The 26918-nt window shown below is 36.2% G+C and overlaps 6 protein-coding genes across 9 annotated transcripts; 1 reads left to right on the forward strand and 5 right to left on the reverse strand.

Moving 5' to 3' along the window:
- Window positions 1-557: 557 nt before the first annotated feature.
- Window positions 558-2841, reverse strand: LOC114724701 (F-box/LRR-repeat protein 2). The gene is made up of 2 exons (XM_028911112.1): window positions 2419-2841; window positions 558-1711 (listed from the first exon to the last, which is right to left on the reverse strand). Exons 1-2 carry the CDS (start codon window positions 2768-2770, stop codon window positions 822-824), a joined length of 1242 nt encoding a protein of 413 aa, XP_028766945.1. The 5' UTR covers window positions 2771-2841; the 3' UTR covers window positions 558-821.
- A 3033-nt stretch (window positions 2842-5874) lies between these two features.
- Window positions 5875-9079, reverse strand: LOC114724742 (transmembrane protein 53). The gene is made up of 5 exons (XM_028911184.1): window positions 8991-9079; window positions 7942-8808; window positions 7723-7828; window positions 7012-7202; window positions 5875-6243 (listed from the first exon to the last, which is right to left on the reverse strand). The coding sequence occupies exons 2-5, from the start codon at window positions 8697-8699 to the stop codon at window positions 5973-5975; spliced, it is 1326 nt and encodes a 441-aa protein (XP_028767017.1). The 5' UTR covers window positions 8700-8808; window positions 8991-9079; the 3' UTR covers window positions 5875-5972.
- Window positions 9080-12860: 3781 nt separating this feature from the next.
- Window positions 12861-16001, forward strand: LOC114724769 (eukaryotic translation initiation factor 3 subunit D-like). Of its 4 annotated transcripts, none has more exons than XM_028911217.1 (2): window positions 12861-14698; window positions 15639-16001. In XM_028911217.1, exon 1 carries the CDS (start codon window positions 13000-13002, stop codon window positions 14689-14691), a length of 1692 nt encoding a protein of 563 aa, XP_028767050.1. In that variant the 5' UTR covers window positions 12861-12999; the 3' UTR covers window positions 14692-14698; window positions 15639-16001. The 4 variants fall into 4 exon arrangements, with proteins under 4 accessions (XP_028767050.1, XP_028767047.1, XP_028767048.1 ...); XM_028911214.1 differs by having other exon boundaries at window positions 12862-14698; window positions 15629-16001; XM_028911215.1 differs by having other exon boundaries at window positions 12862-14694; window positions 15629-16001.
- Window positions 16002-17349: 1348 nt separating this feature from the next.
- On the reverse strand, window positions 17350-18484 carry LOC114724698 (GEM-like protein 7). Its single transcript, XM_028911110.1, has 4 exons — window positions 18301-18484; window positions 18113-18193; window positions 17734-18014; window positions 17350-17651 (listed from the first exon to the last, which is right to left on the reverse strand). The coding sequence occupies exons 1-4, from the start codon at window positions 18431-18433 to the stop codon at window positions 17478-17480; spliced, it is 669 nt and encodes a 222-aa protein (XP_028766943.1). The 5' UTR covers window positions 18434-18484; the 3' UTR covers window positions 17350-17477.
- Window positions 18485-20816: 2332 nt separating this feature from the next.
- On the reverse strand, window positions 20817-21910 carry LOC114724755 (GEM-like protein 4). Its single transcript, XM_028911198.1, has 4 exons — window positions 21698-21910; window positions 21522-21602; window positions 21141-21415; window positions 20817-21047 (listed from the first exon to the last, which is right to left on the reverse strand). Exons 1-4 carry the CDS (start codon window positions 21834-21836, stop codon window positions 20874-20876), a joined length of 669 nt encoding a protein of 222 aa, XP_028767031.1. The 5' UTR covers window positions 21837-21910; the 3' UTR covers window positions 20817-20873.
- A 2033-nt stretch (window positions 21911-23943) lies between these two features.
- Window positions 23944-25276, reverse strand: LOC114724756 (GEM-like protein 4). Its single transcript, XM_028911199.1, has 4 exons — window positions 25049-25276; window positions 24878-24958; window positions 24458-24732; window positions 23944-24351 (listed from the first exon to the last, which is right to left on the reverse strand). The coding sequence occupies exons 1-4, from the start codon at window positions 25182-25184 to the stop codon at window positions 24178-24180; spliced, it is 666 nt and encodes a 221-aa protein (XP_028767032.1). The 5' UTR covers window positions 25185-25276; the 3' UTR covers window positions 23944-24177.
- Between the last annotated feature and the right edge of the window lie 1642 nt (window positions 25277-26918).

Consider the following 26918-nt stretch of genomic DNA (forward strand, 5'->3'; position numbering starts at 1 on the left):
AGCAGATAATTATTCTTCTAAAGTTGAACTTTTGATATTTGCTAAATGAATAAGTAATCAAGAAGGTATAAAAATAAAAACTTAAATTATTAAAAGACGCTCACATATTAGAGCAATGAGTGTTTTCCTATTTCACGCTTTGATAACTTTTATTTTTTGATCGATCATATTTTGATCATTGAAGAAATATACGTACTAAATCCTCATCTTGACTAGATAATTATTTTTTCAAAGTTGAACTATTGACATTTGCTAAATAAATAAGTAATCAGGAAGGTATAAAAATAAAAAACTTAAAATTAAATTATTAGAAGACGCTATCATATTAGAGTATGTTTAACATACATATATATGAATTGAATAGTTTTTGACAACCAATTAATCTGAATTGATCGAGATTAAACTTCTGAAAACGACATTTATGACCAGAAGCTACAACTAGCCATTGGGTGAAATGTCAAGTTCAACCTGGACACAACGTTACAGGTCAGAACATTTGAAGCAAAGTTCACCCGTTGGCGGGGGCAAAAAAACACAAAAAGTTCACCCACCAAGCATACATCGCAACGCAGAACAACGAATTTTGAGGTGAAATAGGTCCCAATGATGTGAGGATTTTCATGCACAAGGCGAACCAAGGAACAAATGCAAAGAGAGTAAGGCAATAATTTGCAAATGCAGAAAACAAATATACAAATACAGACCCAATTTACAACTCGGGATGAAACTGATATGATACACATGATACTAGATGCATCCACTTCACATCTCCAAATGTCTTCATCTTCAGATGATACCAGCCTTGTTAAATTATCATAGCATCAGAAAAGCTTAACAGGTTCACTGATGCTGCCATTGAAGTTAACTTTACAGCATTCAGGAAAATGCAACCCAGCCTCATCGCACCCAGCCTTGGTAACATGTGGGCAGGACCTTACATCCAAATATTCTAGATAATTGCATTTGCCCAAAAGAATGCCTATACCTGCCACTGTGATTTTTGGACAGTTATTCACCTTCAGAACCTTCAAATTCAGAGCAGCTTCTTCACTGCTTAAGTGGAATGCAGCATCTGTCACCTCTTCACAGCAGCCAATGTCCAGAGCTTCAAGGCTTCTGCACTGATTTAATATACAGCTCAATGATGAGTCAGAGATGTTTAAACACCAATCCATCCGCAAGTTCTTTAGATTTCTTCTACCAGAAGTAGCCAGTGACTTTATTGCATCATCGGAGACATCCCGGCAACCACCAATGATTAAAGTCTCAAGATTGTTACAGAATTCAGCTAAGGATATTATAGTTTCATCCCCAATTTTATCGCAATCTAACAATTTCAGTGTCTTGAGAGAAGACGAACAAGCCTTGGAAAGGCAAGAAACCCCTACATCACCAACATTACTGCATTTGTTGATGTCTAAATACTTAATTTGTTTACAGCCACTTGCAAGGCTCGTCAGTCCTTTGTCTGTAATACTTGCGCATCCTTGCAAGTCTAACTCTTCTAAATTATGACAGTTTTTGGAGAGAGCTTCTAATATTCCATCTGTAACAAATCTGCATCCCGCCAGATGCAATATTCGTAGGTCAGGACACCCCTTGGCAACTGCTGATAACCCCTTGTCTGTCAGCTTTCTGCAGTAGGATACATCCAAAGACTGCAATGCTGAAAGACCCTCACCAATTGCAGCCATTCCAACATCTGTGATCCCTATATATTACCAACACAACCAGTATCCTGTCAATCTTGTTTTGAAACTTTCAAACTAAATAAGTGGATGATATTCTGAAAACTTAAGAACATAACATCACTCCAATTTGATCATGTGAAATTTTATGATACTACAGTCCCCCCAAGCCAAAATGCAAATTTTTCCTTCTTTTTCTAACTCTTTCCCCTTTATCCATCTATTTATAACTTGCTTCACCCTCTTCATTTACATATTACAACTGCGAGACCATAAAGGAAGGAGGGAAGGATTATTCGTTCACCCTTTAGAGTGCGAGAGTGACAGCAAGGATCTTTGCTAGCAAGCAAAAACACCTTTTAGAGTAAAGTCATACATCATGTGAAGATAGGTTCGAATATTAGACTTCAACATTTTCGGAACCAAGACCCCGGTTTTGAGGGGCACAAGTCACATGTCATGAGTAATCATAATCATTCTACCGACAGACAATGAAACCAGTGCAACAGCGGAATAAAGACAGCAATTACCACAAAATAAAAGGGTAATGCTCAAGCCCCACAGACAGCAAATACTAGGATAGACATTTTATCGATAATAACCACCATAACTGACATAAAACGGTGCAGAAAAGTTGGAAATGGGAGTCAATACGAGTTCATTCAAGGATCACAATCGCAAAAGTAAGAGATAAAAGAAGGAGGAGGAGGAGGAGAGAAAAGATGCCCACCTTTACAATTTTGCAAATTGAGCACCCTCAAGTATCTGAAGCCATTGGCAATAACAGAGAGGTCGGAATCGGTAACCCCTGGATAGAAAGAGCGAGAACTTGATTGAGAGAGATCGAGCTCGACCAAGCGGGTGAACCGGGCAGCCATTCGGCGGAGCATGTGGGGCCCCGCACGAGCAGCAAGCTTCTTCCTCTCGGTGCTCTGTAAGTGAAGCCATCTCTTACAAACGAGCCCGAAGATATCCCTGTCCCTGTCGTTGTCGAGCCTGGCCAGGATGGACCGGAGCTCATCATCCGTCAGAACGTCGTTTATGCAGAGGGCAGAGTCCGAAACGGCGTCGGTCGAGGCCATTCAGGGGTATGCCGATCAAACCCCAGCCCTAATTCCACCCCCAAATATTCTTTGGGGGGGGCTAATGGCAGAGAGATTAGCAGAGGCCGTGAAATAAACGGTATATATATAGGGTTAATATAATGTTTGACACTTGAAGTTTGCTCTTATTTTTTATTTTTATTTTTAAAATTATAAATTATAAATTTTACTAGTTCTTAAAAAGTAAAATAATCTAAACTTTTATTAAATTTTAAAAATTAATATCTTAAATTTAAAAGACTAAAATTAAAACTAAAATAAAGGTTGATTTAAATTGTGATAATTTATATTAACCCTGTATAATATCTCTGCGTTTCTCTCGGGGGTGTGAAAAGTGCTGGTTATGAACGAATAGTCGAATACAATAATAATAGGGAAAATTTCACTGTAGGACCGCACAAGACAATTAATCTCAAAAAGCCTCCAAAACTTTCTGAAACCTCACTGCAGGACCAAGGAGCCAATCTGATATTAATTCCACAAATGAAATGACGCCACTACCCTTAGCATCAGGTGAACCAGTCCACATATGAACGGACTGATTCCACGTGTGAATATATGTATTTCTTCTGCAAATTGGCTAGTTCCCCGTGCAAATGCGATCTCCCGCACTTGTTCCCTCACGGACACATGCTTTAGGTGAACCAGTTCACATGTGAACGGACTGATTCCACGTGTGAATATATGTATTTATTCTGCAAATTGGCTAGTTCCCCTTGCAAATGCGCTCTCCCGCACTTGTTCCCTCACGGACGCATGCATCAGGTGAACTAGTCTACATGTGAACAGACTGATTCCACGTGTGAATATATGTATTTATTTTGCAAATTGGCTAGTTCCCCTTGCAAATGCGCTCTCCCGCACTTGTTCCCTCACGGACACATGCTTCAGCTGAACCAGTCCACATGTGAACGGACTGATTCCACGTGTGAATATATGTATTTATTCTGCAAATTGGCTAATTCCTCTTGCAAATGCGCTCTCCCGTACTTGTTCCCTCAAGGAAATAAGTTTCTACTAGGGGCAGTGGCGTCATTTCGTTTGTGAAATTAATATCAGATTGGCCCCTTAGTCCTGCAGTGAGGTTTCAGAAAGTTTTGGGGGCTCTTTGAGATTAATTGTCTTCTGCGGTCCTACAGTGAAATTTTCCCATAATAATACCCGTAGATGACAATTGACAAGCTCCGCTACCAACTGATTTCTTTCGCTGTTCATCTAAACGTAAAGTGCAAACCAAGCTGCCGACGGTTGAAACCAGGCTGAGATGACCCCCATTTTCTTTTTCAGCTTCTTCTTCTTCTTCTTGCTTTTTAGTCAAATCAGCTTCATCTTCTTTACTCACAGCAATATAATGCATTGACGATGGAAATGTAAAAGTAAAATAATACGGTAAATAATTACCTGATTTTATAAAAATCACATAAAAGAACGAAAACTTGATAAAAAATTCAATGAAAAATTAATTAAAACTATAAGAATTTGCATATTATTAATTATCCCTAAAATGCAAGTTTCATGCGCAACTCTCCAGTTTCCACATTGAAGAAGATCCAACAACATTTTCCCGCCTGAACAATGACCCTCCTTGGCTCAAGAGTCTGGATTCTTGTTAATTAAATCATTTTGAATAATTTTAGGACTAAAGTGCATTGGACATCTGGAAATATTTTTTCTAGTGTATCCAGCATTTTAAAATATTTTGTAATGCATCAAACATCTCGAAATATTTTTCAGGTACGTGCGGCACTTTATTTTATTTTTTTGCTTGATACTGGATATATGAAAAAAAAAATTGGATGCTAGATGCAGAAAAAAAATCTTTTAAAGTATTAAATACACTAAAAAATACTTCAAAGTGTTAAATATATTTAAAAAAGTATTTCAGAGTACTATATGCATCTAGAAAAATACCTCAAAACATTTTAACTCTAAATTCTAATCGTTTAGATTGTTTAGAAAATAAAACAATTAATTAATTAAGGGTCCAGTAACATATCCTTGTCCAAGTTAGTGTTCAGTTGGTAGGTCGTTTAAGAGTAGTTTTCACTTTTCAAGCCTTAATTGGAGCGTCATGATTTTTGCTGTCGTTTGACCGCGAACCACTTCGCTTTCTTTTTCGTAATTTGTGTTCTCTTTCTGCTTTTACTTCTCTTCTGCTTACATTTTCGTCTTCTGCCCGTTTTCTTCTTTTTCTCCCCACACTTTGTTTTATTCTTTAATCCTGTAACTCGTACACATTGAGGCCAAAAAAAAAAAAAAACCTATATGCATCAACTAATTAATATGTTGGACCTTGAGTTGTGATAGTGTGCGTGCGTGCGTGTGTGCGTTGGATTACAAGTCAACGGCAAAAAAAGGTACCAGTTCAATCTCAAATCTCAAAAAATCCATGTAATGGAGAATATAAAAATACGTTTACATTCAAAGTTTTACGTAATACTAGCTCCGATTTTTAATATAAAACCTTGTTTGACTTTTAGTTTGATCCTAAATATAAGACTCAAATCCACTTTCTTTCTCATATTTATATATATTTTTTTCAAAGTAACCCTTCTAACAATGATGGTTCTAGTCAATACACTTGATTAGCAAGGATATTTTAGGAAAGACAACACCTATTTAGAACAAATAACTAACTCAACTTGCATTCTTAATCTCTTCAAATTAGTCAACTAACTCTTATAATTAAGACCAGAGAGAGTAATATATATTAACTAGAGTTACCATTTAATAAAATATTTAATATATATAACTATTATAATGATTATTTTTGAAAAAAAAATAGATGAATCAGAAAAACAAAATAGATTGAAATGTTATATTCAGTACCAAATTAAAAGTAAAATAAGTTTTTATATTAAGGATTTAAAGAATTTTATGTAATCTCAAATTTTCAAATGGTAACCATGGAATTGAACGGTGCCACTATGTTACATTTGCAGATCTGGACTTGAAATAGGACCTCAAAGTTTACAGAGTCTTGTCCTTGACAAAGGAATGCGTTAATTTACTGGCATGACATGCACGAAGGAAACAGCACAGCATAGGTGGAACTACGCCTCATTTGCATTATAAATATGCCAGTTTAGCAATCAGAGCATAAGCAGCATCAATCAAGGATGGCTGCTTCGAGGATTAATCAACTATTAGGGCTTGCAAGCAGAAGCCACGAACATAGGAACTAGTGAGAAGACTGGGAACGAGTGAGCACACACTCGTCAAAGAATTGGGTAAGCTGAGAACTATACAGTTTTGGGTCATTTCTGAAGTGATCGACGTGGGGCGTGGATACAAAATTGCACGCCCTCACATCATGCCCAGCCTTGCGCTGCTTCTCCACAAATGATTCCACAGAACCAGCAGGTATAACTCTGTCTGCTGAGCTATAGATGTATAACTGAGGACAGTTGGGTTGCTTTGAAGACAACATGTTCAACACATCAGTGAGCCTCCTGCAAATGTGATTTCACATTATTATGATAGATCATGTGTATTCATATAGAAGGTTTCTGTAGAATATTATCTTTTAATAAGAATGACATGCAAAAGCTACACATATCTGTTGGACATGGAATATGACAGACAAGTTGATAATCCTGTTAAAGGTTCGTAATAAGATTAGGTAGTTAGTCAATTTCAGATTCATCCAAGCATGTCTTTGTACTTCATACTTTCTATAAATAAGTACACATGACATCCCGAAGCAATGAGTTTTTATGTACTAGAGTTGTTGAGGATTAGTCATCTCCCATGAGCCAACATTATTGAGATTAATTATACCTAGGTCAAATAACTACGTCCCTGGACCTGCGATACCAGCGTTCCAGAACATCACATTCATCAAGCTCTCCAGCTGGGAATTTTATTCAATATTAAGTAATTCATTAGTGTAGAAGCTACATAGGGCATTGTACAATATCACTTTTCTAAAGCACCTATTTCTAGTGTTTCTTAATACAATCCTACTTCAAAAGTTCTTAAAAACTTGATCCTGAATTCTCATCTTCGATTCATTAATTGTGTGAATAAACACATTGCTAAACCTGAAGCATTCAGGGGTTATGAGACTTCAAAAACAACCTGATCTAATCAGTGAACTCATTTTCTAGAAGAGTACTCGGGATTGGAGTGTATCAAAGACTTATGAGAGGTGGGAATGGGATCAAATATCATCTTTTGTCCATTAATTAGTAAAAGTGGAGTTAATGCAGAGTAAATACCTATTCACTGTTGGAAGATTTAGAACCACCTCGAAAAATTTCTTAAGTATTAAAAGTAAAGCTGCTTCAGTTGCTGCAGGTTCATCCCTGGCAATTGATGCCTTAATGTCTGTATAATCTGAGGACGCGCTTGCTCTTGTAGCCATACTATTTTTCTTGAGAAATGCTGCGGAGAAACCTGAAGCCCAGACCTGAAAAGACAATCAAATGATTTATCTTACCATGTATCAGAAATTAGCACCTTAAAAAGCAGGCTAGGACACGAAAAAATAAAGGAATCATCTGTCTCTTCACTCTAATTTCGTAAATGTCCAAGAACTTCAAGGGCTTAAATTGGGGGAAAATATCATTGCATCATATTTTTAATATGATCCTCATTGGCGACAATAATAAACTGTTTTGGAAGTTCAAATGTTAATATCTCCGCTCATCAATCTATTGCAACCCAAAGAGTGAATCCATTTGATTGTTTTAAATTTGAGGTATAGTGAACAGCACTGAAGTAGGAAGGACGAAGAAATAGTGATAGAAGTATTAACAGAGAAGAGGATAACGAACGATTTACAAATTGCCAGCAGCAAATGGCTATGCTCCATAGAGAGAGCATTAACATCAAGAATATTAGAAAGGATAACAAGTAGCATGACACACACAGATTCCCCCGACAAAAGGCTAAGTTCACTAGAGTCTAACAATTGCGAGAGTCTTTACCTGTGGGTCAGGGTAGGCAACAGGTGCAGAATCTACTATGCAGCCCCTAATCCTATTCATTATTGAAGGATCCTGCTTTTGAAACTGCTCCAAAACAACCCCATATCTGCAAGGTTTACCAAACCAATCATACATTGACAAATGGCTTCCTCAAAAATAGAAAAGTGCCTAAATATGTGCATTTGCTTGTGAATAGCAAAGGGAAATGAATTCACTCACGTTAACCATCCAGTGTTGCTGAAAGTGTGAAATACTAGATTCTTTTCATCTTCCCCTTCGAGCCAGCCTGCCAAATGGTCCACTAGCAACTGAACATTTTGTTCCGCTTTCCCTCCAGGCTGGTAACTTAGAACCTCATCCATTGGAAAGGTAAATGTAATGGCATGAAACCCTCTTGAAGTGTACCACTCTGCATACTTCTTAAGATGTTTCTGCTTTGACCCCAACCAGCCCAATAAAACCACCACCGTCCTTGATTTCTCCAATGAACATTTGGAATCACCTAAAAGACCCACGGCATTTACCTCAGGCAAATGCCATTGGTACATAACCTCAGAAGGCGGAGAAGATATACTTTTGGAATATGCCGATGGCCTGGAGACTTGAGGCAAACCAGCAGAGTGATATAAACAGTGAAGCTGTCGAGACGAAGCAACAAAAGAATAGTGCAAATTTGAAACGTAATTGGGGCCCAAAGATGGGACACGGAAATATACATCAGGAACAGGCACTCGAATTCGGGTAAAAAAAGAAAGGTTAGCAAGCTTAGAAGAGGAAATATGAGAAACCCATGATGAACTTGACCCTTCAATGGAATTATAAGCCGAAGAATTCGTCAAATCTGTGGTTGAACAAACATCCGATGCTCCACGAGATGGCAAAGGCAATTTATCCGAGAGGTCAGCAGAGAAGGAAGCCGCAGCAACAGCAGCAGCAGCTACCAGAGGTCGCTGAAGGGGCCCAGAAAACGAACTCATGGAAGAAATTCAATGCAAAACCTTCGAGGGAAATTTCAAGAAAACCCAGATCTCCCAGAATGTGTGAAAACCGAGACACGCCTGCGGAGTATGAAAGAGTAATGACAACCTCTTAAGAAAAAATCAACAAATGAAAAAAAAAAAAAAAGGGTAGGTGGAGTTGTATCAGAATTGAATGAGCGAATAAACGGGAACCGCATAACTCACACGTAAAGAAAACGCGCAAGAGAAGCTACGCAAGAATCCAGAACAGCATGAGAATATTCGATCGCGCGAAAAGATTATTCGTACCTTGGCGTTGGAATCCCTCCAAGAAATCGGGCTGTCAACGTCGTTTTGACAGCCCGATTGAAACTCTTGACGCTCTTTCCACCACCAAGGAGTCTCGTTTATGCTATAAAGCGTTAGATTATCAGGTTTGGCCTTATGTCACCTGCAAGTGAGTTCTAAAACATGCCAAATCTCAACCTCAAATGCAAATTTGGTTTCTTTTGCCCCTTAAAAAATTTGACGGGTCGCAATTGATTAATTAGCCAACATGATTGATTGCATATCTGAGAATATAAATTTGAAGTCAAACCATAACAAACTTATTTTAAATAGTAAATTTGAAGTCAAGCCATAACAAACTTATTTTAGAGATAATTGAAATTAATTCGTCTGTTTTAAATTTTACAAAAATACAATATCTAAAAAAAATCACATGGGCTTCATAGTTTCACGATATGAAAATTTTTGGCATTAATTGATTGGCATAAATAAGAATACATATAATAATACTTTTATTTAGCAACTAATTGATGTATGATAAATTCTTGGCGGCTTGATGTTAAGGATGAATATGTAAAGGTGGGAAAAAAAAAGGATGAATATAAAATATAAACCTAATATAGAGTTCATAGATTTCAATGATTGAAAATTATGCTTTATGTTTTTTAATATCTCGTAGTATGCATAGTTTTATTGAAATTTATATTAGACAGGGCAGATGTATTATATTGTCATGGGGAAAAAAGGATGAAGAAAATATATTATTTTATTTATTCTTTATGAGAACAAACTATTAAAATATAAAGTATATAGTAAATAAACATTTTTAGCAAAAAGAAATATATAAAATAAGGATAAAGTTTGCAAATTATTAAAATTTAAAACAAAATCAATGAACTTTAAGATTTTTTTTTTTAAATTTTAGTGAAACATGTTTGCAGTGCTTTGTGGATAAGATTGGATGAATTTTGTTGTATTGTTTATTAGTTCTCTTTTATCATCTGTCGCCCAATCCCTCATACTTGAATAAAATTCAAAAAGATGTTTAATATCAACTAGATCAACGAGTATGCTTACTAGCTAAACCACAAACGGTGGCGTTACTCTCAGAGCACATGAGAATTCCTCACCACAATGAGAGCAGCCATGTGATCCAGCCTTTTAAAAAGCCCCATTATTTTTTAATTAAAGACTTCACAAAATAATATACTACTAACAATGATCTTTAATATAAAAACTATTTTAATATTTAATTTTATCCTAAATATAAAAATTTAATTTATTTTTATTTATTTATTTTTCAAGATAGTCCTTATAATAGTTATACATGTTAAAGATCTTATCATTGACAGTGGTTAATACACATGATTAGTAAGGATATTTTAGGAAAAAAATAACATATTTATTATAAATAACTAATATAACTAATTTTTTAATCTATTTAAATCATTACTATTATTTTACTACTCCCTCCCGTCCTAAATATAAGACCTATTTTGTAGTACTACAACCAATATCAAGTAGAAGAGGAATAAGAGGTATTAAGAAAGATGATTATAGTATTTTAAGAAAAACATATCAAATTTTTTATAATTAACTAATTTATCTAACTTTTTTAATCTGATCAAATTAGTTAAATAAATTTTATACTAAGGATCAGAAGAGTATTATTATAATGGGCGGAGTTACAAGCCTGCCCTTGTTGAGCGGGGGGGAATACTCGGGCTATTGCGAGCATGAAACACGTGATGCGAGGTTCTGGTAAAGACCAAGAAGGAGCCGCGTCAAAGAAAAGGCGGTAGCCCCCACACGTCATCAACTAAAACGAAAAGGCCGGTAGGCTTTTGAAAAATCAGATTAAATGAATTATTAGAAGCGGGTACATTATGCCACGTTTCAGTCAAAATTCATATTTTTTTGTGTTTTTTGGACATGTTTGTTAGTGTTTTTTTATACATATTTATTTCACAACCAGTATCTCATCATTAAGGACTACACGGTTGCATATCTTTCATTCTTATCATATTGTTGTAAGCTGGGGAAAAAAAAAACCTTGAAGATAGATATACAGATTAATCTTCTTTCATTACGTATATGGTACGAGAGAATTGAAAAGGAGAAAGAAAATTCTAACAAACTCGATTTAAAAAATTGAAAAAGTGTGATTAAAAGCCTTTAATTAATTTTTTTACTCTTTAATTTTATATTTTTTAATCAAAATTTTATAACCTTATTTCGTAAATTTTTTAGACCAGACTCGTTAAAATTTTTTCCTCCCGCCCCTCATATCACACATGGGCTAAAGTTGACAACAAATGAAAATGAACCTCATATTACGGATTTTGCAGTCTGCCACACACCCATCATGTTCTTTGTTTTATAAGCATTAGTTTGGATATTGTCATCTCGCAGGATTGCTTCTTGAGAAGACATTTTTGAAACTCAAATTTATATTCACTTCAAACCTCAAAGGTAATCTATTATGAGAGAGGGGTTGAAATTCCAAAACAGACGCACACTCGCAAAATATATGTGGCATACGCGATATAATTAGTAATTTTTTTTTTATTTATAAAAAGTAATCTTCATCTGAATCATCTGCTCAACTATTGTCTATTTACATTGAAACAGATTATATATTGTTAAGAATTTAATTTAAGTAACTCTTGGCTTGAAAACGAGAGGGGTGGGGAGGACATGTGTGTGTGTTTTTTTTATTACAAAAAATTTATACGAGTTGGATCTTGAGAACTCAATAAAACTAGGACATGTCTTTAAGCTCAAAGAGTACTCACAAGAATATTTATAGATTGCCTACTAATAAGATCTTCATATTTACATCGTGAAATTTAAACTTATAATCTTTGTGAGTTATGAGTTGATTTTTTTATTAACGACACTAATTCTTGTTGGTGGGAAGATATGTGCTGCGGAGGTGCAACTTGCGAATCACGCACTCCTCCGGTGTTGACGCATTTTGTTGAGCCTTGTTGGGCTTCCCCGACCCAATACAAGCTTCTTTTTTCATAGAGTAACAATAACCAGTTTTGGGAGTTATGGGGCCATTGGGGCAAAAAAAAACCTTTAAAGTCCTAAAAGATTATATCATCGTGGAATTAAAAATTTAACAACACATTTACTAAAATATTTTTTTAAAAAAGCCACATCCACCTACAAAAAAATTATCATTTTTTCAAAATTTTAAAAATAATCCAAATCGAAAAGAAGGCAGCTCATTGTTTCAAAATATCCTCTTGAGTAATTTTTGGATGTAATTACACTTGATAGATGAAGGTGTATACTTATTAAAATATAGAAATTCAAAAAAGATACTGTAAAAATTAATAATTATTAAATAATAAATATTTTTTATAATTATAACTAACCACAATATCAATTTTACTTTTTATGACATTTATACATAATAAATTATTTTCCATAAAAACTCTTCTCCATCTAAAACTCACAGGGCGTTTAAATCAACATCAAATCATGAATATAAAATCAATCAACATCAAATCATGAATTTAAAAATGATTTTATGATATATGAAATAAATAAGTGAAATAAGTTTATCTTAACTTACATGTTTGGTTCAACTCAAAGTATTTTTGAAAAGTGTTTTCACGCTTCTCACTTATTTTTTTTGTGTACTATAAGATCACTTTTAAAATTATAATTTTTGTATATGTTATAAATTATTTTTAAAGTTATAATTTAGTTCTTATCTAAATATTTTTGAGGAAAAACGCTTGAAGTAGCTGGCAAAGACAAAAACAAAAAAATGTTCACATTTTCTCCCTCTCAGTTCTGTGTTCCTTACGCACCGTTTATAAAATTCTTTTATTAAAAAAAAAAAAAAGTTTGTTTTTGAGCCAAACGGCGCCTAACTTGCGTTTGCATCGCGGCATCGGGTGCTCAATACTCACTACTCAGGACTCACTGGTAACATAAACTAGGGTTTTTTCCTCTCATCTTCGTTCCAACCTGCGTTGCCCAGATCAAATCCAGAAATCTTTTGTTCCCTGCAATGGTCGGAAGCCTTGAAATCGGAGCTGTATCTTTCAATCCAGATGGATGGGGTCCGCCTGACGCCACCGCGTCCTCCGCCAGCAATCTCCCGGCGAATGTACCCTACGCTCCATTCTCTCGTTCAGACAAACTTGGTCGAATAGCTGACTGGACCCGCAACTTCAACAACCCTACACGAATCAAGAACCCGGCTGACGCCGCATTCGACTTCACCATCGACGATTCCTTCCCTGCCTCCGCTGATGATGATGCCTCCTTCCGCCTTGTCGACGGAAAGCCCCCACCGCGACCTAGGTTTGGCCCCAAATGGCGGTTCCAGCAGCAACGCCAGCTCCCTCAACGCCGTGACGAGGAGGTGGAGGCCCGAAAACGTGAGGCTGAGAAGGAGAGGGCACGCCGCGACCGTCTCTACCATCTCAATAGATCCAATGCAAATAATACACGTCGTGAAGCCGCGGTCTTCAAATCTTCTGTGGATATTCAGCCTGAGTGGAACATGCTGGACCAGATACCATTTTCAACTTTTTCAAAGCTTTCATTCGCTGTTCCTGAACCCGAAGACCTTCTTCTCTGTGGGGGCCTTGAGTATTATGACAGGTCTTATGATAGAATTACTCCCAAGAACGAACGTCGTCTCGAGAGGTTTAAGAATAGGAACTTTTTCAAAGTCACTACCACTGACGACCCAGTGATCCGAAGGCTTGCTAACGAGGACAAAGCGACAGTTTTCGCCACCGATACTATTCTTTCATCTCTCATGTGTGCGCCCAGGTCTGTCTACTCATGGGATATTGTTATTCAGCGTGTTGGGAACAAGTTGTTTTTTGACAAGAGGGATGGGTCACAGTTGGATTTGCTGTCCGTCCACGAGACCTCGCAGGAGCCGTTGCCTGAGGCTAAGGAGGATATTAACTCGGCCCATTCATTGAGTGTCGAGGCAGCGTATATTAATCAGAATTTCTCGCAACAAGTTTTAATTAGAGATGGGAATAAGGTGGCTTTTGATGAGCCTAATCCTTTTGCAAATGACGGTGAGGAGGTTGCTTCGGTGGCATATAGGTATAGGAGGTGGAAGCTTGATGATGATATGTATCTCGTTGCGAGGTGTGAAGTTCAGAGTGTTGTTGATATGAACAATCAGAGGTCCTTCCTTACTTTGAATGCATTGAATGAATTTGATCCCAAATATTCTGGCGTTGAATGGAGACAAAAGTTGGAGACACAAAGGGGTGCTGTCTTGGCTACGGAGTTGAAGAATAACGCAAATAAGTTGGCTAAATGGACTGCCCAAGCTCTGTTGGCAAGTGCAGATATGATGAAGTTGGGTTACGTTTCTAGGGTTCATCCTCGTGATCATTTCAATCATGTGATTTTGGCTGTAAATGGTTATAAACCCAGAGATTTTGCGACTCAAATTAATTTGAACACGTCTAATATGTGGGGAATTGTGAAGTCTATTGTGGACTTGTGCATGAAATTGAATGAGGGGAAGTATGTTTTAGTGAAGGATCCATCTAAGCCCCAGGTTAGGATCTATGAGGTTCCAGTGGATGCATTTGAGAATGACTATGTGGAGGAGCCACTGCCTGAGGAGGAACAAGTTCAACCTCCAACGGAGGGTGGTGATGGTGGGGAGGCGACTACTACAACTAATGATGTGGAAGATAAGCAGATTGGTGGTCAAGCTTAAATAGTAAGTAAGTGAAGTTCCTTTTTATCTGAAACCAAGGTTAATGACCACCCCCCCCCCCCCAAAAAAAAAAAAAAAATCCACAGCCACACACACTCGTGTAATGTGATTGCGTGTTCAAGTCAACCTTGATTCTCTGGATCACAGTGTTTAGCCTTCCTTTGCAAGTTAGTTGAACTTCTTGTGTTGATGGAAACTTTGATAATGTTTGCACTTTTATTGTTCGGTGTCTTATTCCTAATAAGTTGAACTTGTACCACAAAGTTTGGTGTTAATTCACGAGGCCTTCAGATTCAATTATTCTTTCTTATTCTTTTCACATTATTTATATCATACACTTTGTGGATGATTTGTCTTAGTCCTGTTTCTTTCTTATTATTTGTACAGTTATGAAGGTTTAGACATAAAAGCTATATGTAAAACGATGTAAACTTGAAGTTATAACTATCGGTTCAGGGTTTTTCTTGTTTCTTGATATGTTCCAGGATCTTAACCTTGTTGGTCTTAACCTTATAGGTCATAGGTAGTTTGCTAAACATGATCCAGCTGTTCAATCCTGTCGTTTCTGAAGTTTTATCTTTTTTTTTCCGTTATTAAGATTCCGGCATCTATATTTAGTAACGAGTGAAGCTGCAGCTGCTTGCAGTCCAACCTCCTTGAGTATCAGCTTGTACTAATCAGCTACGGATCAAACCACAAGCCTAATATTTAGATTTATACTTGAAACTAATGTATCATTATCTCTACTATTTATGGAATCAGGTTAATATTTCCTCATGAAGCATTTTGCATGGATTGGAACTAGCTTTTTATTGGTTAGACCGTTAGGCATTGATACATTATCGATCAGTAGGCAATGCATGCACTCGACCGTCTTTTAATGTGCATTAAAGTTGAAAATTTTATTTATCGAATAAGCTTTTTGTGGTGAATGCAGGTGGTTGCAGGTCAAGCATTTTATGTGACTCGGGACATTCGCCTGAAAGCAGAATGCGCTCACAACTGATTGGTTTGCCGTCTCTGGCTCTCTGGATTTGTTGTACGGTAGACTTCACTTGGACCAAAAATTTTGAAAAGGCCTTGGCTTGAGTTTTTTATTTTTTGTAATTTAAATCTTAGAGATGCTACAACTATTTACGGTTTATGGGCATTCAGGAGCATGTTTGAGTGTAATAATAACGCTTAATGCCTCATTCATATGTCGTCCAAACTATTCATCTGCATTGTCGACCTCAACGTGTGATAGGGCTGTCCTCATTCACTCTATTGGATATAGTTTATATTCGCGAGATAATCCGCAATATTGCTTATATTTTGCAATATGTGTCACCCTCCATCATCGTTTCTGTGGAGTGTGGCCGTATTAAGAAAAAGAAGCGATTGGGTAGTAAGGTCAGTGTACCGAGGGTATTTATGCATTTGCTTATTTATTAATTTCGGAATTCAGAATGCGTTGAATTTGTGCGACCTCTTTAGCATGAGTTTTCTTGTGCCTGTTACAGAAGTATAAATTGATATTAAAAACGTGATGGAGGATTTCAGCCCAAAAGGAAAAGACCACTAACGTTTAATTCCCCCGACATTTTGCATCAGCACAAGGAATACAAGTAATCATAGCGAAGCTGCAGAGTTACTATCAAACTACAATTATTGGTCGAATTGGTACTCTTCCAAAACGACATCAAACATTTTCTTTTCCGCAATTCATTATGAAACCTACAACTTTCTTGGTATTGCTCCTGTCTAATTTCGATTCCAATACAAACAAGTCTTTAGAAATATGCACCCTAATAACTACTTATTCGAATTGGCTTCACAAGCAGGCCAACTCATTTAGTTATGGTACTCTCTATCCGATTTGGATTCCAATATGAGTGCAGCTAAATTCGACCAACTCTGTTCAAACACCCTTAGATTGCTCTCTTGCCAATTTTAATTCCAACATCATCTAGGTTTGGACGACGGACAATTCAACCTATACTTCATTCCTATTTGAATTACACAGGCCGAGTAAATTCGCTTCCAATTCGACCAACCTTATCAGATAAGCATTGAATGTGGTACTTCAATTGTTCGCATCTTAAAGTAATATTCTTCAATTTTAAATATAAGACCCATTTTATTGTATAATTTATACAAATTAAATATGTCTTATATTTAGGATTAGAAGAGTAACTAGTTTTTATATTTAATGGCTAAAAGCTCTACAAATCTATAAATAACAGCTTCGTTACGCATGAAAGGTTGCCAAATTGATGGCCAACATTCATTGCATTACTTCTTTCTACCTTCCTATAGTAAAGCTCTCAGCAAACCTCTATTTGTTTCTGAACAAAATTTTTGTATTTGGTATTATCTGCTAAGATTTGGGTCCCATCAAATTTTAACTGGGGATGGGGAGTAAGCTTTTGTTAATATAGCTCTTCCCATACAAAATTGGTATTACATTATTAGTTTTTCCTTATTCGAAAAGTTCAAGAAAAAAATATCTGATGAGTAGAGTGAGGCTACATAGGAATTCAACATGAGAAGTTACTGAGAATATACTTTATGACTTTTGGCTGCATTTGGCATTTGGAAAATGGATTTAAAGACAGGAAACAAGAGAGAGAAAGAAGTAAAAGAGACCTTCCCTTGTTTATATGAAAGGTTTTCCATTGTCATTTCTTATTTCTATTTTGTACCAAAGGAGCCTGAGAAGAAACAAGTAAAAGGAATTTGAGATTGAAGCACAATCTCATCTCAAGAAAGAAAGAAAAAATTATGTACAATCTTCCAGGCTTCCTCTAAGCTGACGAGAGAGCTCGCTGAAGATATTTAAAAGCTTTCTGATAGTTGAAGAAACCCATGAACCAAAAATCAAAGCTATCCACTGTTACTATTTCCATGTACTTCTGCGAAGGATTCTTCGCATTTTCACTTTTGTTGACACACTTGATGTTTTCAAGCGGAATCAACACCTGCCAAAAAGACCCAAAATTACTCATTTCCAGATACGTTAAGCAAAGCCTCAAGAGAACAGATATACGCTTTGTGAGCTACCTTGTAATGGATTCTTGTGAGTGTTCCTGTTCCTGTTGGAGAAGAGACCTTGATGGATCTGTCACTGCAGAAGGCAACTTTATGAGTCGAAATGAAGAGGAGGCCTGCTATTGGCCCAGACGTGGTTGATAGATAGCACTGTGATGCATTCAACAGCCTCTCTCCATCTGTAACACTAAGCATTTCAGTGAACACTTTCTCAACTCCGCCAACTTTGAGAATTTTAGATCCTAATCTTAGTTTCCCTTTTACTGTGTCACTCATCTTTGGCCCCACTCTCACTGCATATATATGATATCATAACATCAGTTAGCAGTCAATTTAGAACTTCATTGTATGCATAGTTCGAATGGGTTCGTGCAGAATACATAGTACATACCATGCTCTCTGACTCCATTTGCAAAACTGTCTGCTTTTCTGCCAAGATTGTTCATCTTAGAAATAACTGAATTCACTTTACCTGATGAGAATAAGATCAGACAAGCATTGATCAGATGAGGTTTTACGTTTTTGTTTTTCTTGTTGTATTTTTCTGATGAACGAATGATCAAACATGGGATGTCTTACTTTGCTTTGAACTTGTGGTAGTAGCAGGACCAGGCAAGTATCTGTTTGATGACTTCCCAAGCTGGCATGTCGCTGAAGTGATTGAACCTCCAAAAGCTAAATGTTGAAGAATTGATGCCTTCATGTTTAACATTTTATCTTCACTGATTCTGCTGCTATCTGTAATGAAATATCAATGGAGAGTTTCTTACTTGGGTTGATCGATCCTTGCGTTCTCAAGAGGCTTATAAAGGAATGCAATGAAAGGAAGGAGAATGAGAGAGAATGTTGACTTATATTTTGGATGAGTCACCTTTAGATCATCATGAAGAATAAAAGGAATATAACTACTCATTCGTTGAAGATGGCTTGTTTGGTCTCTTTTAGAAAATGTCAGATCCATGTCATCATATCTAAGATATGTAGATTTAAGATGTTTAAATAAGGAATATAACTACCACTAGCTAAATGTGGTAAATTCTTAGCCTGCAAGGCAGTTCTTCGTATAAACAACATGAAGTTAAAAAAGACAGTACTTTAGAAGCAGTACCTTAATAGAAAGGAAAAATGTGTCCCGAGACGGTGGTAGGTGAAATCCCTTAAAATAATATGGTAGGCTGGCAAAAATGAGGCATCAAGATTTCTCTGATGTCCTAGATTTCCTACTAGACGAAGTTTATGAAGCTTTGGGAGCTGGCATTTTAGCTTTCTGATGCCAGATAACTTTGAAGCTTCCTTTGTGCTAAGAAAAACAAGTGAAAGAGGGCAGAAAAAAGTGTTACATCAAACTGAATCACGTCACATGACATGCCAAACAATAATACTTAGATATTGTAACTTCTGACATGAATCCTTTTTTTGTGTCTTCTTTTAGCCTTTCATTATACGCTTTCCATGATCTACGTTTATATTTTTTAAGGTTTTCAAGCTTTCGACCAAAATTGACTTCATTCGCCATACTGTGTGAGGAAATAGGTGAGTCAGGGATGTATGGATACCATGTGAGGAAAGAAAGAGTTGAGACATGTATTCTTTATTTTCGAGGAAAAGTAACAGCCAAGTCATTCCCACATCAGCCACATGACCAAATAATGTGTGCCAATGCTCTAAGAAGATTCTTTTAATATGGAGAGTGAATGTCCAAGATTGCAAAGCAACATCACAAGGTCTGCGAAGAGAGAATGAGAAAAAGAGAGAGAGAGAGAGAGATTATAACTAAAGGTTCAATGATCTTAGTCAATCATAAGCATAACTTTTTTCTCTCTTTCTTTTCTTTTTTCTTTTTTTTTTCCGGTGGGAAACTATTTGAGTCTAAATGCTTGCCCTCTCTTTCCTATTAGGCAAAGTTACACGTCAGCGGAGATCACTAAAAAAGATGGTTTCATTTCCGAGAGAGAGTCCTTATATATGATATTCAAATCATGTCATGGAAGAGCATCAAAAATCTTAAAGGCGAATGATTAATTTTTTCAATTAGGTAATGTCGACTTTTAGTAATTGCTCCACAAGATCTAAGTTGAAATAGGATGATGTAGATGAAATGATTTCTCTCCCTATTTTTTCCCCTCAATACTACTCATCAAGCATTGGTTTGAGAAAAAGGTCATATCTCATTTAGACAGCTTTCTTTAGCATAAATTTCACACCTTACGTATATTTGAATCCCAACTTCTTTAACTGTTCCTTACAATAAGTTTTTGTTACTCCAAGGTGAATCACTTCAATGAACGTACATTAATTAACGGCTCATCTCAAATAAAAATAGGCCAAAGAACTACTACCAATTTCCCATTAGCTATCTTGGTCTAGTTCGAGAGGATAGGGAATTCTTAATTTTCCCTTGATTTCTTGATAATGGGGATAATTTATCTCTTACTTAGATTGAGCTACCAAATTAGATATTGAGAGAAGCATTGAAGTATTGAGGAAGACCGAAGAGAAAAAAAATAAAATAAAATAAACGGAAGAAGAATTATTATTCAATATTTACCTGCCATAGAAACAAAGAGCATTGATATACAAGTAATATGCATTAGTGAAAATATGTGATGTAATATTAATTCGCATGTCTATAAAGTTTCCAAATCTTATAGACCGTTGCACTATTCACAAGTCTTGAATAGTGTAGTGAATCACATCTCAGATTTCATACTAAGCGTGAGCATATTCCATTTAATATGGTAGTATCTCCAGTCCTAATTATAAGATTTCATTTATAGTCTACAAACGAGGTCTTATAGTTAGGATTAAAGGTAATATTTAATAGTGTTGCTCCTATTTGTTCAAGTATTTATGAAAACCTTACCGATAAAATGCTTGCGTACTTTAATGACATTCCGTTTAGATTTTAACAGAAACGGTCTGTGTCTGATTAATTCAATATTTTGAAGTTTGAAGGCTAGAAATAGTCTTAAATTGGGATGCAAGAATTTAGGATGTTGATACAAAAGCATGAATAAATAAAAGAACCGAAACTTGAAGGACAAAGCAACTTTTTCTTATCAACAAAATTATGTACAACATCTGGACATATATTAGTCCCATTGATGCATTACAAAAATATCTGATCAATTACACATGAACTTTCTCCTCCTCTAACATCTCGAGACTGCATGCTGCAGGTATTTGAAGGTTTTCTGGAAATTTAAGAAACCCATAAACCAGAAATCAAAGTTGTCCATGGTAACAATTTCTAAGTATTTTTGGGAAGGCTTCTTCACATTCTTACTTTGGTTGACACTCTTTATCTTTCCAAGAGGAACCGAGACCTGAAAATGAGAAAGTTCAATTATATTAGAAAAGCTCGATGAAAAACAAGATTCAGAGAGGCTTTATGTATTGTTAAGGTTTGCAAGAATTACCTTATAGTGGACTCTTATCACATCTCCTTCAGGTGATGTGAGCTTAATGGATTTTTCACTGCAAAAAGCAACCTTTTCTGTGGATATGAAGAGAAGTCCTGCTATAGGACCAGATGTCGTTGATAGATAGCACTGTGACGCTTTTAGCAGCTTCTCTTCTTCTTTAACACTAAAAAATCGCATAAAGATTTTCTCCACTCCACCAACCTGAAGAATTCTAGCTCCTAGACTTAACTTTCCTTTCACTGTATCAGTTATCTTTGGTCCCAGTCTCACTGCATGTTCAAATAACAGTTTTAGGACATCTGTTAAATGACATAGAGATTTGAACATAAGATATTTGAATTAGAGAAAATTTAAAAGTGTTTAAATAGTATGTACCATGTTCACGGACTTCATGTGCAAAACTGTCAGCCTTTCTCCCAAACTTGTTCATCCTACCAAAAACCGAGTTTGCTTTGCCTGGAAAAATCAAGATGGTTAAGATTTAGATTAGTATCATTTCAAATTTCAAAAGAAAACTAATAAATCAAGTCTGCATTGAAAGGATGTCCTACTCTGTTTTGAAATTTGAGAAGACTTCTTGTATTGGCCAGAAGAATCAGGCAAGTATCTAATTGATGACTTCCCAACTTGGGAAGTTGCTGAAGCGAATGGAATTCTCATAACTAGATCCTGAATAAGTGAGGCCTTCATTTCTGCTATTTTTCTCCCAGGAAGATATTACAGAGCAACAACTAGCTTCTGAAAAGGATTGAGGAGAGGTTTTCTCACTTTGGTTGATGAATACTTCTGTTGTGATAGACATATATAAGAATTCAAGGAAAGAAGGGGGAACTTGTCTTTTTGTCAGATGACTCATCTCTAGATCATCAAGAACTTTGAATAAAGTTTGTGAAAAGTTAAAATGGCTTGGTTGGTTGCTTTTGGCAAAAGACATGTCATCTTTAACAAAGCATACAGAAGATCAGTTCGATGTTGAATCAAATGCTTAGATAAGGAACCTTCTCGGCATCATCAACACCAAATTCTTGACAACAAAGATGATCCACGGCCACCGTGTTTTCACTTTATTTTCCAACACATACAGGAACGCTTCCTTGGTGATGTGATTGAATTTTTCTGAGTAGGAGTATGTGCAATTCTGATGTGAGAATTCTTTTAAGTTTACTTGCGCTTATCATTTTTCTTTTTATGCTACTTATGATAAGCTCAGAAAAAGGTAAAGAAAAAAGGTGACTTGTAGCATTTGTTAAAGCTATAGAGGAAGTAGTAAATCTTGAGACAGATTCTGCTACGGGCTTTTCTTTTTGCCTTGTTTCCCTTTCTTTTCATTATCTTTATTATTGTCTATAGTTGTCATCCATAAATTAGAAGTTATAACTGCAATAACTGAAGAATATTTAATTCAAGGTCAATATTTTATCTTTGAGATCATTGTCTTGCGTAAAATCTAAGGAAGAAAAGGAATATTCCGGAATCTTTGAATCTTTATTGATAGAATAAACACGTGCAGTAGCTAAAGAGAGTCACTAGTGTTTGTGGATGGGTTAGGAGACTATATCCTAAAGTGAAGAAGCTGAGAGGGCTATGAACATGAACTTTTTGAATCAGCTATTGAGATCAGGGGCTGGCTATGGACATCACATGGTGAGACATAATTTAACGTTCTGTGAAAAGAGAAATTTGCCAAATCATTCTTTCATCATCCCCATGTCCCACATGTGAAGCAACTTTTTAGTGTAGAATGTCCCAGATTTCAAAAGAAGTAATTGGAAGAGTATGGTGAGACATACTTCAAGTTTGAAGAGAAGGGAATACCTATTTAATACCATAACACTCCATCCTCCAACACACACATATGTGCACACCAACTAACAAGTTTCATAGCATAGAAGATCCAAGATTTCAGAAAAGAAATATTAAGGTGCAATTGTCATTGTGCCTTCGTTTGTTTATACCATTGGAAAAACAGTGTTTAACAATGAAACTAACTGTTAGAAATAATGTAACTCATAAGTCAATTAAAATGAGAGGGTGTTAAGATAGATGAGATGGTATTTCTTAACTGGAGCATGTCTTGTATGGTCCTTCTCCGAGCTTGTTACAAACATATTTGATGTTCACACTTAGTAGTACAGATCGTCTTGAGTCCAGTTCTGCGAAAGCTTCTCTCCAACAAAGTAAAGTGAGGAATACATTTTTTTTTTTTCCCGGCAGTATTGATTTTCTTTTAACAGACTTCTTGGTTTATGCCCAAGATTTGAAGACAAGATTTCAAGGTCCAAAGAAAGAGAAAGGGTAAAATGTTCATTTACAGACACACACACACAAAAAAAAGGTTCCATGGCTCAATGATCCTATCCATGTTTAAGCGTAACTTTCAGGACAGAGTGTCAATCCCACAGGCACAGCAGCATATGCAGTGTTGTGAATGAGACTACTATTAAATTTATTTAGCTTCTAATAAAATGTCTTTTTTTATTGGTGAACTTGGCTTCATGCTTTATTTCATTTGGTGTGACTTCTCGTGATTATTCAGGTAAAGGTAAACAGTGCTTTAGAAACCATGATTTTGGGGCCTCAGGTAGATAACCATTAGGATGATAAGGTAGCATTTAATGTTTGTCAATATCCGTCTCATTCAGATTTAACCAAAATTTCCAATGTGGATGAAGCCGTCAGATATAATACGAAAGCTGGTAGTTATACGAATTTTCATCGCAAGACTTCAAGAAATTGATATCACATAATAGTGGTTTAGAAAAAAAAAAAAAAAGGAAAGAAAGAAAGAACCAAAGGCTGAACATCAACGTAACTTTTTTATTTACATCCAGAGAGGCTAAAACCCTACTCGCTACTTACACTCCACCCTGCTTCTACAACCTGATTTTTCAGCCCGACATGGCTAAAGTGGCATTTTCTTATCAATGAAATTATGTACCCTATTGGAACACGTATGTGCTCTTTGTTTCTATAGAAAAGAATAACTGATGAAGCATGGTATTGAACATCAATGCTTCAACTTTCTCTTCCTCTAAGATTGAGAGATAGCATGCTGAAGGTATTTGAAAGTTTTCTGATAATTTAAGAAACCCATAAACCAGAAATCAAAGTTGTCCACAGTAACTATGTCAATGTACTTTTGTGACGGCTTCTTCACATTGTTACTTTGGCATACACACTCTATCTTTTCAAGTGGAATCATGACCTGCAGATGAGAGATAGATTTGAAGGTTTATATTAGCAAAGCATGATGAGATAACACAAAAAAAGAGGGATATTGTTTATGTTCCTATAAAATTTGTGAAAATTACCTTATAATGGACTCTCATGATTTCTCCTTTAGGTGATGTGATCTTTATGGATCTGTCACTGCAAAAAGCAACCTTCTCCGTGGATATGAAGAGGAGTCCTGCTATAGGACCAGACGTTGTTGATAAGTAGCACTGTGATGCTTTCAGCAACTTCTCTCCTTCTGTGAATCCAAACAACTGCATAAAGATTTTCTTGAATCCACCAACCTTGAGAACTCGGACTCCCAAGCTTAACTTCCCTTTTACTGTATCAGCTATCTTTGGCCTCAATCTAACTGCAAGTTAAATGCACGGTGTTAAGTTGATGTAGGCATATGAATCATGGTGGGCAGGACAAAAGTAATTGAAACTGTAAAGTTACTCTTTGTCCCCAACAAAAAAGAAAATAAAACACTGTATAGTTACTCAAAGACGTCTTACCATGCTCTTGAACCTCATGAGCAAAACTGTCAGCATTTCTCCCGAACTTGTTCACCCTACCAAGAACTGAATTTGCGTTGCCTGGATAAGTCAAAATGGTTGGAATTAATATGATATTAAACTTTACAAGAGAATTAATTAATCAAGTTTGTTAAAGAAAGAGTGCCCTACTCTGATCTGAAGATTCTGTAGACTTGTTGTATTGGCTCGCAGATTCGAGAAGGTACCTGTTTGATGACTTGCCAACTTCGCATGCCACTGAGATTGGAATTCCAATAACTGTATTCTGACGAAGCGAGGCCTTCATTGCTAATGTTTTTCTTATTTGAAAATGTATTGCTGAGAAACCACCAGGTTCTGAAAAGTATTCAGGTGAGCTTTTCTTGCGTTGGTTGAATCCTTGTATTTCGCAGAAGCATATATATAAGAAAGCAAGGGAAGAAGATTAAGCTTGCCTTTTGGTTGGATGAGTCATCCGTGGCTCATCAAGGAGACCAAAAGACATCAAGTTAATAGAAGTTTGAATAGCTTGGCTTTTTCCTTTAGCCATAAGACATTCATTAAAGGTTCATGTCATGTTCAATAAAAAGTATCCAGATGAGGGGGGATGAATTGACTAAGATAGGGAAACTTAAAGGTGCCATAAACACCACATAATGATAAGTATATGTATTTCTGTTTATGTATAACCATGTGCTTCTGTGGTTATGTCATTGAAGCACTGTAAGCTGGCAATGTCCCTATATGATACGAATTCTGTGAGTTACTTTCTTTCCTTTTTCAAGTTTTTTTTTTTCGCTCCAGATTTATGAGTTTACTTGTAAGAGAATGAAAAAGTAGAGAGGAAAGGTCATATTTCTACGCACATGCTAAAAGTTTTGATTAAGTTGTAAATGTAGAAAAAGATTCTGCTGTGACTTTGGTATTTCCAAGGTACGTATGTAATGGTAAAAAATTGCCTCAGCATTGTCTGCACTTGTGTTTCATATATTTTAAGCCTAAACTGTGACAGTTGAGTAATAGTTAAAGGCCATATTTTATTTGAAATGTCATTATGGAATTAAAAATCTAAGAAGGAAAATGAATTGTCTGGATTTCTTGAATCTTTGTTTACAGAAACTCATGCAGCGGTTCATGAAAGTCATTGGCGCTTTTTGACGCCTTAAAGAGGGGCTATATCATAAAGCGAGTAAGCTGACACAGAAAGTTTTGGAGTCAGTAAGCAAGACTTAAAGGCTGGCTATGGAAGATTGGAAGTCATGTGGTAGGGACAATAAAGGGAGGCTATACTTTAAAAGAAAATTTGCCAAATCATTCTCTCATCATCACCATGCCCCACACGGATACCAAGTTCTGACAGTGTGGAATGGCCAAGATTTGAAAAGATTTGTTTGAGGAAAAGGGAATGCCGAATCATTCCTATATCACTCCCATCCTCCTCTGCATACCAACTTCCAAGTTTTGCAGCATGGAATGTCCAAGATTGCTGCAAAGGTCCAGAGGGAGAGGGGGAGAGCGAGATTTTGGGTCATTTGTTAACTTGCTTAACATAAGAAATTTTATATAAAGACTAAAAAAGACAGTCCTACAGGGAGAAGCACCTTCTATAGAAAGTGTTTTGGAAAAAGTATTCTGTTTCAAATACATTAGAATAATGTATTTGGTTGACAAAAGATGACGTCTAATGCCACTTGCTTCTTCACATGCTGCTCATGTGAACATGTTATTTAAACTTCATGAGGTGGCACGTTAACTTTCTGATGCCATGCCTCTCCCAAGCTCTCTCGCGATATGATAAGGAAACCAGACGGAAAAAGTGAAAGACCGTTTACAACTGAGATCTTACCTTCTCTGCCTACTTCTATTTTTTGTTTTACCATGGCCAAGCAGTTAATTTTAGTATATACATAATTTTCAGTCAACACAGTTAACTTCCATGTATGCCAGCAACATCGATGTGAATTCACTATCAAGATGGTTGTCATTTTTTATATTTTCCCATAAATCAAGCTTCTGAATTTCTGAGTTCTGATAGAAACAT

Source organism: Neltuma alba, unplaced genomic scaffold (genome assembly GCF_004799145.2).
Source record: "Neltuma alba isolate B1F8T4 unplaced genomic scaffold, ASM479914v2 tig00012197_pilon, whole genome shotgun sequence".
NCBI lineage: Eukaryota > Viridiplantae > Streptophyta > Magnoliopsida > Fabales > Fabaceae > Neltuma > Neltuma alba.

Excerpts from the sequence above, each read along its gene's own strand:
- LOC114724701 (XM_028911112.1), bottom strand. The coding sequence starts at position 2,770 with ATGGCCTCGACCGACGCCGTTTCGGACTCTGCCCTCTGCATAAACGAC. Across the intron at positions 1,712-2,418 it reads CAATTTGCAAAATTGTAAAG|GGATCACAGATGTTGGAATG; the intron begins GTGGGCATCTTT and ends GGTAATATATAG.
- LOC114724742 (XM_028911184.1), bottom strand. The coding sequence starts at position 8,699 with ATGAGTTCGTTTTCTGGGCCCCTTCAGCGACCTCTGGTAGCTGCTGCT. Across the intron at positions 7,203-7,722 it reads TTGCCTACCCTGACCCACAG|GTCTGGGCTTCAGGTTTCTC; the intron begins GTAAAGACTCTC and ends TTGTCTTTTCAG. Across the intron at positions 6,244-7,011 it reads AATCTTCCAACAGTGAATAG|GAGGCTCACTGATGTGTTGA; the intron begins GTATTTACTCTG and ends TCACATTTGCAG.
- LOC114724769 (XM_028911217.1), top strand. The coding sequence starts at position 13,000 with ATGGTCGGAAGCCTTGAAATCGGAGCTGTATCTTTCAATCCAGATGGA.
- LOC114724698 (XM_028911110.1), bottom strand. The coding sequence starts at position 18,433 with ATGTTAAACATGAAGGCATCAATTCTTCAACATTTAGCTTTTGGAGGT. Across the intron at positions 18,194-18,300 it reads TACCACAAGTTCAAAGCAAA|GTAAAGTGAATTCAGTTATT; the intron begins GTAAGACATCCC and ends TATTCTCATCAG. Across the intron at positions 18,015-18,112 it reads AAATGGAGTCAGAGAGCATG|TGAGAGTGGGGCCAAAGATG; the intron begins GTATGTACTATG and ends ATATATATGCAG.
- LOC114724755 (XM_028911198.1), bottom strand. The coding sequence starts at position 21,836 with ATGAAGGCCTCACTTATTCAGGATCTAGTTATGAGAATTCCATTCGCT. Across the intron at positions 21,603-21,697 it reads TTCTCAAATTTCAAAACAGA|GCAAAGCAAACTCGGTTTTT; the intron begins GTAGGACATCCT and ends TGATTTTTCCAG. Across the intron at positions 21,416-21,521 it reads ACATGAAGTCCGTGAACATG|TGAGACTGGGACCAAAGATA; the intron begins GTACATACTATT and ends TTGAACATGCAG.
- LOC114724756 (XM_028911199.1), bottom strand. The coding sequence starts at position 25,184 with ATGAAGGCCTCGCTTCGTCAGAATACAGTTATTGGAATTCCAATCTCA. Across the intron at positions 24,959-25,048 it reads TACAGAATCTTCAGATCAGA|GCAACGCAAATTCAGTTCTT; the intron begins GTAGGGCACTCT and ends TGACTTATCCAG. Across the intron at positions 24,352-24,457 it reads TCATGAGAGTCCATTATAAG|GTCATGATTCCACTTGAAAA; the intron begins GTAATTTTCACA and ends TCTCATCTGCAG.